Source organism: Morone saxatilis, unplaced genomic scaffold (assembly GCF_004916995.1).
Source record: "Morone saxatilis isolate NCDOM2014 unplaced genomic scaffold, NCSU_SB_2.0 Contig22, whole genome shotgun sequence".
NCBI lineage: Eukaryota > Metazoa > Chordata > Actinopteri > Moronidae > Morone > Morone saxatilis.
In genome coordinates, this window is record NW_023339785.1 from 4022567 (window position 1) to 4033574 (window position 11008).

General features: G+C 39.7%; 1 protein-coding gene across 1 annotated transcript in view; it reads right to left on the reverse strand.

Moving 5' to 3' along the window:
• LOC118333429 (polycomb group RING finger protein 3) overlaps positions 1-11008 on the reverse strand; it is a 60301-nt gene that overhangs the window by 19875 nt on the left and 29418 nt on the right. The window contains exons 3-6 of the mRNA XM_035669056.1: positions 10240-10357; positions 5766-5862; positions 1939-1994; positions 1103-1210 (exon numbers count right to left, since the gene is read on the reverse strand). Of these exons, the coding sequence (XP_035524949.1) occupies positions 1103-1210; positions 1939-1994; positions 5766-5862; positions 10240-10357 (379 nt within the window). The remainder of the gene's footprint in view (positions 1-1102; positions 1211-1938; positions 1995-5765; positions 5863-10239; positions 10358-11008) is intronic.

Genomic DNA, 11008 nt, shown 5'->3' on the forward strand with positions numbered 1-11008 from the left:
GTGTGTGTGTGTGTGTGCTGTAGCTAAACTGTCTTCAAGCAACGATGCCCAGGAAGCCGAAGAGCAGTTCCACTTCCATTTGAGCCTTAATTACCAAAATCAGAGAGGGGGATTAAGCGAGCGATTAGGCCTGCCAGCATGACAACCCTCTGGGCACACATTTACACCAGCCCTTGGAAGTGAGCTGGTACGGAAAAGCCGCACAACAAGCGGTCCGGGGACTCATTCTGATTGGCTAAATTGCCTTCATCTCTACTGCTTAATGGCTTCCGCTGTTACTTGTGGTCTTGCTTCTAATGTTACTCATTACAAGTTGGTGGCTTCATGCCTTATATAGTACAATGAGAAGAACCAGACACTCACGCTGCCGAGGTGACAACCTTTTCTTGGGCTCTGTCCAACAGTTTTTGGTACTAAGCTACTTATGATCATGGATTTTCAGGACGTTACAATTTTGCTTGGCATCTCCCACTTACTGCTTAAAAAACGCAGACGAAATTGATTTAGAAGTGGAAGCTACAATTTGTTAATACCATTCAAAGCCCATCTGATGAGGGAAGGGAACATTCCCTTCCCTCCTATTCCTTGTTTTTGTTGGGTTGTTTGATCACCTCAGACATGTTTATCGCTACTAACATTTGGACAAATTTCTACCCATAACTCATAAGACAAGATAGAGGTATGCAACACCTTTTGGCATGCTGTGGCCTCCACTACATTAAGGGCATGTTGAACAGGGGAGAACCTGGTACAAATCAAGCTACTAAAGCCACCAGGGGTAGTTACTGGATTCACACAGGGGATGCTATCACTAAAAAAATTATGTGCATATTTGACCAGACAAAACCAACTATCAACCTTTATTATGTATCATTACCAAATTAAGACTGAAACTGTTGGATTCCAATGTGTCTGGTTGGGATACATTTTCACATTTTTCAATTCAAGACATTACAATCACTAGTGGGTTCCTTTTTGACCAGACGTAAGAATTCATCCATGACAGTATTTGCAAGGAATGACCCAAAAACAAAAATCTGTCTGTGTATCCTCTGAGTGTTTATAAAAACAACCGAAGGAGCATGTGTGGGTAAGGCCGTACCATTGCGTTGATCTAGATGAGTCTTCATATTGCAAAGCTCTCCTTTAATGTCTCCAGGCACCTCCATCCCCAGTTTCTGATAGAAATCCCTCTGCTTCTTTATCTCCGCTGCATAGGACGAGGAAGAGAGAAAATTAAGAAATGACAGGGTCGTTTTCTCAAGGTCACTGCTGTCACTGGGCATTACAAATTCAGCGGTGTGTGTGATTATGTGTGTGTGCACTATAACCTGCTTCATTAGGTCTCACAGCCCAGCAATTTAATATTTTATTAAAAATCATTACTCGTGGATGGCCAGCCAGTTTGTGAACATACATACAGCAGGGTCCGCACAGTTTTCAAAATTCAAGTACTTTTCAAGCACTTTCAAGGTACCTAAACCAAAAATGTCCAGACTCTGAAAACCTTTAGCATTAAATTTAAATTGTTACTATAAATGACAGAATTCCTGTATACCCACAGCAATCATTGTATTTTGTCACCTTGTTTATTTTACCATCTGTTCATATTAACTTTGATTTCATGTTTTGATCATTATCATTATTTAATGCTTGCTAATTTCCAGAGTAAAGGAATGACAAGTGCAAACGTCAGGAGACAGCAAACAAATGACAAACAACAACTGGATCGCTTAATTTCAAATAACCAAAGACTTTTGGTTTACATGAGTGATTGTGTTAATGAACACCAGAGTATGTTGAAAATCAAGACTTGTACGAACCCTGAGACATAGATACTGGACATCGGTAGAGCACAATGCAAGCTAGACTTTTGAGGTTATTAGTTGGATCTCTCACTGGGTGGCTTCATAAGTAAAGACAGTAAATGGCACTTACCCTCTTGAAGTCCCGGTACCAACTTGTAGACAATGTCTTGCATTGTTCTGTCATGGCTAAAAAAAAAAAACAAGAAATTGATTAGTTACCTTATTAGTTGATGAGAATTAACATTATGGACCAACAGCATTTGAATTTGATATCCAAAGATAGCCACACGTGTGAAATATTCCAGAGCACTGTATGGTTTAGGATTTAAAATGGTTTTGTATAATCTACAGCAGTAGTTCCCTATCCACAAAGGAGTCAGTATCATTTCATCTGAAATATATCTATGCTGCTACAGAATACATGTTTATTTCTTCACCTATCCGGGCCTCTAAAATGAGTTACAAATAGACAATGCTTTGTTTAAAGAAGTCACAAGCCAAGAAAGGCTGGCAACCACTGATCTACAGTACAACTCTAGGCACAGCTAACTGTGAAATCCCTGCCTGATAAAAACCAGAAAATATAAAACTGACACATATGGATCTACGGCAAACATGTTATATTAGGCTGAAAAATCCAAATGGCACCAGCTCTCAGAGGCTAGTGTGCAGCATATGCTCTGTCAGTCAGAGTGTTAAATAGCATTTCACTGTTAGCCAGTGCCGGCGACACAGGTGCACAGTGTGGGCTCAGGTCTGCCATCACCATGATGGTGCGTTTTGGACAACCAGCCGTGGCAGCCAGCTAACGGACACGACATGTTGAGTTTGCTGCGGCGTTATGGTGGAAAAACCACAGAAAAATGTGGCATGTTTGTCTCCCCTGCTGTCCACTGGGAGAGTCACTGTATCTGGGGCCAAAATTAGCTGCTTGATGCTGAGCCTCGCTCCAAAAAGCAGCAGAACACTGACCCCTGCTGGACAGAGCTGGGAGTATCATTCTCACAACCAAGTTTGGACTGTTACTGAGCTCTGCTGTGTGCAAATGTGACAATTAGCATAGATTCTAAAAGTCTGTCCGTCATTCTTCAAAAGATGTTTCTTTATTATTCGGGGTTGATGGTGGTGGAGATCATCGTCTAACATTGCTCAAAATGTGTTGAGATCTGATGACTGTAAAGGCCATAGCATATAATTCACATACCATTTATTTAGCCCTCTTTCTCGAAAACATTTATTCAGGTTTCCCCTTTTTTTGTCACCTGTCTGTAGGTATATATGTGTATTTGCACCAGGTATATAAACTATAATCTCACTACTGTTACCGTTTAATTGGCGTGAATGCTATATTTTGTCTGTCTTGCAATAACATTGATTTCTTGTGCTGCTATTTGAAAGGAGACTTTTACAAGGGTAAATAAAGGTTTAACATAAAAACAGTGCTGTAAAGGCAAGACGTGGCAAATGTATATATAAACAAGCAGCTACATTAACTGATTTCCATTGTGCCACTATAAAATGCATAAAGTGCGTTCTTTGCAGCTGTTTAACATAATGTTCAGTATGATTTTGTGATGGTTTTATTGTCATAACCAGAATCATTCAAGTATTAGGTGAAAAAAATAAAGGATTAAACCCATCAAGTAAAGCCACACTCGACAGTACAAGGGGCAGGATTAGTTCTGCTCAGCTAATTCTCTGTGAGGAGACGTCTGTGTGATTTTGAGTTCAATCTCAAACATCAACTTTGATCAATCCTCTTGATGAGCAGATGGGGTTTATCCGTCATCTGTTGGGCGTTTTTGCCTTCAAATCACTTGTGATGTTTCCCATCAACTCCAATTTCCTGCAAACAATGAGGCAAAAAACAGCTGTGCGAAGAGCTAATGTGTTTGAAATGGAGCATTTCCTGCAAAACAATGAGTCTGCAGACAGCGCAGTTTAGGCTGTAATGACTAAATTGCTGTTACACATTAAGTTTGTGTGTCGCATTAATCAGACGTTAACGCTTGAGCGCTCAGAAGGGGCACGAACAACAAAATCCCTCAGTGAGGAGGATTCAGTCTGAGTGAACTTCCCAAAACAGTAAGAAGCAGATGTCTACGTCTTCATTTTTACCTGACGAGAAAAACTTCATTCAATACTATTATTTTAAAGATAAGGTGCAATTTGTTGTCATTTTTGAAGCAAATTTATTCAAATATTTCCCAGCTGTGCTTGCTGAGGCCCCCTACAGTTTCATAACAGTCACGCTCTGTGTCCACTCTATCAGCAGTGGTGAGCAGCTGTCAGTAGTTACATTAACTTCACTGTCTGAGCTACGATAATGTATAGTCGATGTTATTATTACAAAGATCCACTATATCTCTACAGTATTATATAGCTTCTATTGTCTGTGTGTGGTATTGAGCCAATGTTCTGTTACCTTTAAATTTAATGATGTCAAGTTTAAAAATGTATTTACCGTTTCCCTTTCTAAAGACAGTTTAATAAAAACTACATTTACCAAGATCTTATCAAGTGTGCCTGTGAAAATAGTTCTGTTATATTTTTATGTCAGCCATATGTATAATATGTACATCATTTTATACATTTTGTATGTATTTTTATATGAAATTCCCTCGCTTTTCTCTTCCTGTTAAATGTTTAAAGATATCCGAGGGTTCATCTTGTATACATTTGGGGCAACTAGCCAACTCCACATTATGAACAAGCTGACTGTTATGTGTAACAGTAGCTAGCAGAGAAATGTCATAATAGGCAGTGTGTAATTGGCAAAAGGGTCCAACTGCAGCACCCCCCTCAGGCCCCTCTCATGCAGGTATTATCACTCCCTGCCGGTAAGAGAAATGATTGTATTACTTCTTTATTTCAGATGTCAAGATGTCAGTATATAGTTCACAAAACATTATGTGAAATATATGAATTATATTTATATTATATGAAGTATATGACTGAAACATTTACATATGTTAAGTTGTGTTTAGAAAGACCCGTTCACTTCTCATAATGTTGGTGTCTGGAAGGGGCTCAGACAGATAACTAACTACAAGCCCAAAATTTCATTGATTTTAATCTTTTAAAAGCCTGGCAGTTTCAGAGGAGTGCAATGCTAAACTGGACGAGTACTCTAAACAGAACGAGAGGCCTTCACAGACTCACATGGGGGAGCTGATACCACCGACTGATATGATGATATTACTGTTCATTCATTTACTAATCATAAACAGTAACAGCCTTTATTTAAGTAGGATCACCGATCACAGGAATGAATTACTAAAACCACATTAATTAACGTTTGAGTAATATGAAAATCTGCACACTCTCAGCCATCCATGAGGCAATCCACTGAAAGATGTAATAGTACTTTGCATTTAATGAATAACTGCATATATTATATATTGCACCTTATAGTGTATGTATTTTTTAGAGGCTCATCTAGGGAAGAGAATTATTAATTTAACCTTTTTATGTTCACATATGTAACCCTACAAAAATTCACAAAAATACAGACAACCCTCAGCTGTCTGCAGAGGAGAAGAAATAAAATGGAGAAAGGCCAGCAGCACTTTGTTCCTTGGTAGTTTATTCCTTACTGGCAGTGCACTGCTGATGCTCCCAGCGGCAGTGAGCAGCTCCCTGCACACTGATGGAGCACTGTCAAAACCTTAGAGAGAGGGTGGGTGGATTGTGTGGTGTGTGTGTGTGTGTGTGGTGTGTGGTGTTGTGTGTGTGTGTGTTGTGTGTGTGTGTGGTGGGGGTCAATTATAGGTTTGTGAGGTGTGAAAGCAGAAGGAAACAGAGAGAAAGACAACATGGAAAAGCCAACCTACCTGTGTGTGTACGTCACCTGTGCGTGTATAACATGTGGTCTGCGTTGTTGCGTGTGTGTGTGCTGTGTGGTTGTGGTGTCCAGAAGCAGAAGAGTGTGGTGTCTGCGGCGGCTCCCTCACTCACCCGATGTACTGCAGTGGATGGCTCTGATGAATAACAATCCTACACGTGGGGCACGTGTTGTTTTCTTCCAGATACTTCACTAGGCAGCTTCTACAGACTGGAGACACACACACACCACACCCACACCACCACACATCAACACACACACACAGAGTCATGGTTACTGTCCGGGCTACAGGTGCATAGTGTATTGGCCAACAATTACACTGTGTCTTTAGTATGTTTTCAGCCGACTGATATTTAGCTCGTCGAAGAGCTACAGCATAATGCCGTATATTGTCTGCTGATAAGTAACAAGACATATCAGCTCAGAAAATCTTTACATTTAATAAATTCATTTAGAAATTTCATTTCTACACTGTAAAATGTCCCCATCACATCTAAGTCACAATACTAAAACAATTATAAGCAGGCCTGATCAAAAATGTCTATGTGAGGTGTGTGTGTTAAAAAGTAAATATCAGCCAAGACTTTACACAAATACTGGTCAAGCTCCATTTGTGATGTTGAGTTAAGAGTCTTACAAGTAGCCCGAACTGTACATAGAAACATCACCACACAACTACAACCAGCTACTGTTTTACTGATCAATTAATATGTCAGAGAAAAGCAGCAAATCCTCACATCTGAGGCAATGTTTGTCTTAATGAATACATTTTATGTCAATCAAGAAATAACTGATTAATCTCCTACAGGGTGAACTGCAGAAAAAGATGCCCACACAGATATAATAAAAACACATTCTTGACTAAAGCACTGGTTTCAACACTGTTACCTCATTCTGACTTTTGATAAATAATCGAATATCAAATATGATGTTGAAACCTAAATTACTTGACTTTCCAGCTGTGGAAACCTTCACGTTCATAATACAGGACATTTGAAGCACCAGCACTGTAACTCTCAGCACACAGACCTCCATCACATCCATCTCTCCCTGATATTTTTTATTGCGGTGTCAGTTTTATTGCGGTGGAGCTCGGTCTGTCAGAACAGCTGCAACAGAGACGTGATGTGAATCTCTTTGTCTCAACTCTCCAACCTAGGATTCCCGCTTTTTTCAAAGTGAGAGGGAGAATCAAAGCCTCTCGACTGGTCTCTGATGTTTACCGTGGGCAGAACAGCTCCCATCTGTGGTGGAAGAGCTCCCTCTGGTGGACAGACCAGGTATCATACTGTCTGGGTTTGTCTAATACTTTATTTTTAATGTTGCATCTTATCACTGCAATTTTGGTATTATCAGGGGTATTATCAGGGGTATGGACTGTTCTGACAGTTTTTTTCTCACTTTTAACCAAAAAAAAAAAAAAAAAGCCTTCAATTTAATCTCTTCGAGGCGAACCAAAAAGCAAGTGATTGGTCCGCACTCCAGTTTGATTAGACTGCTCTCATCGACCCAAACACACTGTACCGAGAATAAATGTGTTGAGTTCAATTAAACAGCTCCAAACACAGTGGGGGTGAGAATGCCTTCGAGCCCCAAATCCACAGACCCCGTCATTATTTAAAGTACCTGATAATTATGATTTCTTAACAAGAACCTCAAAGTATCAACTCAAACGGACAGTTTTCGTCCTGATGCCTGTATAACGCCGTTGGCTCTGCCCAGATCTTAGGTGAGCATTAAAGGGCACTTAAGGTTGCAGATGAGGTCGACTCAGTGAGACCCCCCAGGCCTTACAAAATGGCTAATTCAAGGTCACACCACTTCCTTTTCTCTCTAGCAGGCAGTAAAACACAAGCTAACATGCTTGACCTGTAGAGGCGCTATAAAGCTGCTCAACAGTGTCCGACCTGACCGAGCACGTGATGGTTTTAACAATACTGAAGCTGAAAAATACATGAGGCCTCTCTGGTTGTACAGGAAGAGTCTGGCTAGATGGTTGAGGGATCGGAGAGGAAGCTTTCAAACTTGTTTCACAAGAGTAATGAAAATTGCCAAAAAGCCCACAGATGGTCTACAGCTGCAGTTTATAATGCTACAGCTTACATTTTCTACAACTCAACAGTTCAAAAAGCAGGATTTTCTGGGTCAGATATTGTTTTAGTAAATGTAAAGCCGATGGAAATCAAGCTCTTCCATCAACCCTAAACATTTGGAAGAAGTAATCTGTGCTTAAATCAGGTCACACGTCAAATATGCCTTTTTCAAAGCTTGTTGCTCCTTTGAAGGGCCTCCACCAAGTCTGAAGCTAAATCAGAGGCACGTTGTTTTATTTGGCCTTTTCTTTATATTCTGTTGTTTGTGTCCTTGTCATTTCCATCTCCTTTATTTCCTCTTTTCCTTTTCTCCTGTCTGTAAAGCGCTTTGTAACTTCTGTTTTCAAACGTGCTACATAAATAATGTTTACTTACTTTAGTCAAATTTAAAGATGAATGGACACAGAACGACTCGCAATGAACAGGCTTCAATTACAAACTAATCAAAATGAAACAATTGGCTGCTGATTAAACTATCCAAACCCACTGAAACAACTTCAATTGTTAGTTATGTTTATATTCCAAATATTGTTAATTAAATGTTTCAAAAACAGACCCATGTGGTCTCTGTAAGGCTGTTCTATTTTCATTTTTGAGCTGCTACAACTGAGGCACAGTGAGCGCATTGCTTGGATTTCTCTCCTCCTTTGAAGAATGTTTGATTTGTTTTCTCTTCACAACAGTTCGTAAAGAATATCAGCTTAAATATATGTATTACTGATGTATTATGAACTAAGAGACTGCACACACAGAACAGTGCCATCATTTTCTTGTTAGCAGAAAGCCTGTTTATTTGATACACCTGTGCAATCTAATGCAGTCCTATACAACAGTGGAAATGCAAACATTAATCATGTTTATTACTGAGGCCATAGTTAAAGGTGGAGCTGTACTCAAACTACATTTTATTGAGAGGTGTATCTCATTTTTGTATAAATTGTTTCATACATATATGAACATAATGTAGTCCAGTGCAACCCCAGCACTAGCTATGATCTCCATGCTAAAACTTAATTAACACTTCTACCGTTGACAAAAAACAAACATTCTGTATATTACAGCATAGCCGTTGTATTGGACTGCATTAGATTGTGCAGGCGTATCTACCATAAGAGTTTTATAACTGTGAAAACTGTTAAAAGGCCGTATCAGAATCTTAATAGTGCATCTCTACTGATTCAAATTACAAGTAACCAGCTGGAAGTGTAAGTACAGTCTTTAAATCTGGACATAGATTTAAAAAAATCATTAGCTATGTGTTTCACTTTTGACCAAATTAATCTTCAGAAAGTAAAAAAAGTGAAATGGATGCTTTCAGAATGGTAGAAATCCAAATGCAATACAGTCCCAATGAGCTGCATTATGAGGAGAACTGTTAAAACACCTCAGGGAATCAAATTAAACCCAATTAAAATCTGTCTATCGAACATCTAACATTCAAGACTTTGTTTTTGAGACTACATGACAATAACTGTTGCAGCTGATTATTCAAGTTCTAAGCTCATTAGTAAACATGCAAACTGACCAATAACACTGAATAAATCCTAACAAAAAATCAATCAACAACAAAGAATCATTCAACTTGACCGAGAAAGGAGGTTTTCATGAATATAATCTTTACACCATTGAGGATGTTTGTGCAACGGTTAACAGATTTGATTAAATTCACCACACAAACACATAAACTCAACTACTTTGGAAGTAATTATGGCCAACACGCATTTCTTCTAAAGAGTGTTCTTAAGAGAAGCCTAACCTATAACCATCTTTCAGGCTTGAGAAATGTTTCTGTACAACGCCAGCCGAGGCTGTGACCAGACAGTGTAATGACTGCAACTGAAGACACAAACACACGGCATTATCCTACTTTATTGCTAATGGTGTACCACTGAATGAATGAGAGATGCCATCTTCTTACGTTCTTATGGGGGACAATGAACGTGCAGATTACCGGACGGGAAAAATCTCATTTCCTGTCATCCTGTGAGTCTGTGTGTGCGTTCACCTCACGTTTAAGGCACTAAATGTTTTTCAATTGTTTTATGTGTGCTTAGCATACAAATGAAGAGAAACGTCAAGTTGTGGGTGCCTAAAACTCCTACTTAGTGCACAGCCAGCCCGACTAACAGACAGACAGATCCGGCACTTCATAGCCTGTGGTATGATAGACTACACAGACTGCAGGCAGTGTAGGACCCGAGCTGCATGGATCACATAGGAATCACTCTGCTGCCTCCAGGAGTCTTCCTATCAGGGATAAATCCTGAAGGCAACACCTTCTGAGACGAGGAAAATCCCAAAATCCCCTTAGAGACGCACACAGCCGATGTATCAAGTAAACAAGAGAGAAGAAACTGATGAGACAAAGAGCTGACAATGATAGAGAAAAACAGAAACAAAACTGAAAGGTGAGCAGCAGAACTGAAACTGTGCGGATATTTTGAGTCACAAAGAAAGACAGAAAAGGGGAATTGGTGTGTGAGGAGGGACCTACAGGTGTGTAAGCACTCTGTGACGGTGGTGGCGTCGATCAGGTAGCCCTCACACAGACGACATGTGATGTGGGCGTTGATGTGACGGAGATTTATCTTCCTCGTCAGCATGTCGGGGTTCTGTGGAAGAAGAACAAAACAAAATTAGGTTGAGGCTTAAAGCAAAAATTCTTAAAAGATCCCCTCCATACATTTATTAAGACATGTACAAATAGCTTGGAATGATAATGTTTTTAAATTTCCACATTAAAAACCAGTCATCTCCTCCTTCTACCTCATTAAAACCTCCAGAATCTCTGAATATGTAAATATTGTTCATTTTTAAGGTTTTCCTGCTGGACACAAGATGTCTGCTCCTTCACTGTAAAGTCCATTCTCAGTGGATGTGCACTGTCGGCTTCAAGTTTCTATATCACACTGTAAAAGCTGCATACTGGACCAGGACTGACCTCCTAACTTATTTGTGATGTTCACAAATCCTGCTGTAGGCCCCGCCCTTAAAATCAGCATGTTCAATGAGCTCAGAGAAACTTTCACTTTCAGCAGATGAAGTGGAAAAATCCTTCTTAGTGTCAAACTCTGCACAGACGCATTGCAGTCAGCAACTGTAGGAACTAGAAGAAACATACTTTTACAAGAATGTTGTGGGTTTGAGGACATGATGACACGTGATGTTAAGATTTGTCAGGACCTTTAGTCCAGGAATTTTAAAGCTATACTTGTCAAGACCTGCACAGACTTTTGGCATTTTCAGTCTCAGCACACTGAGGA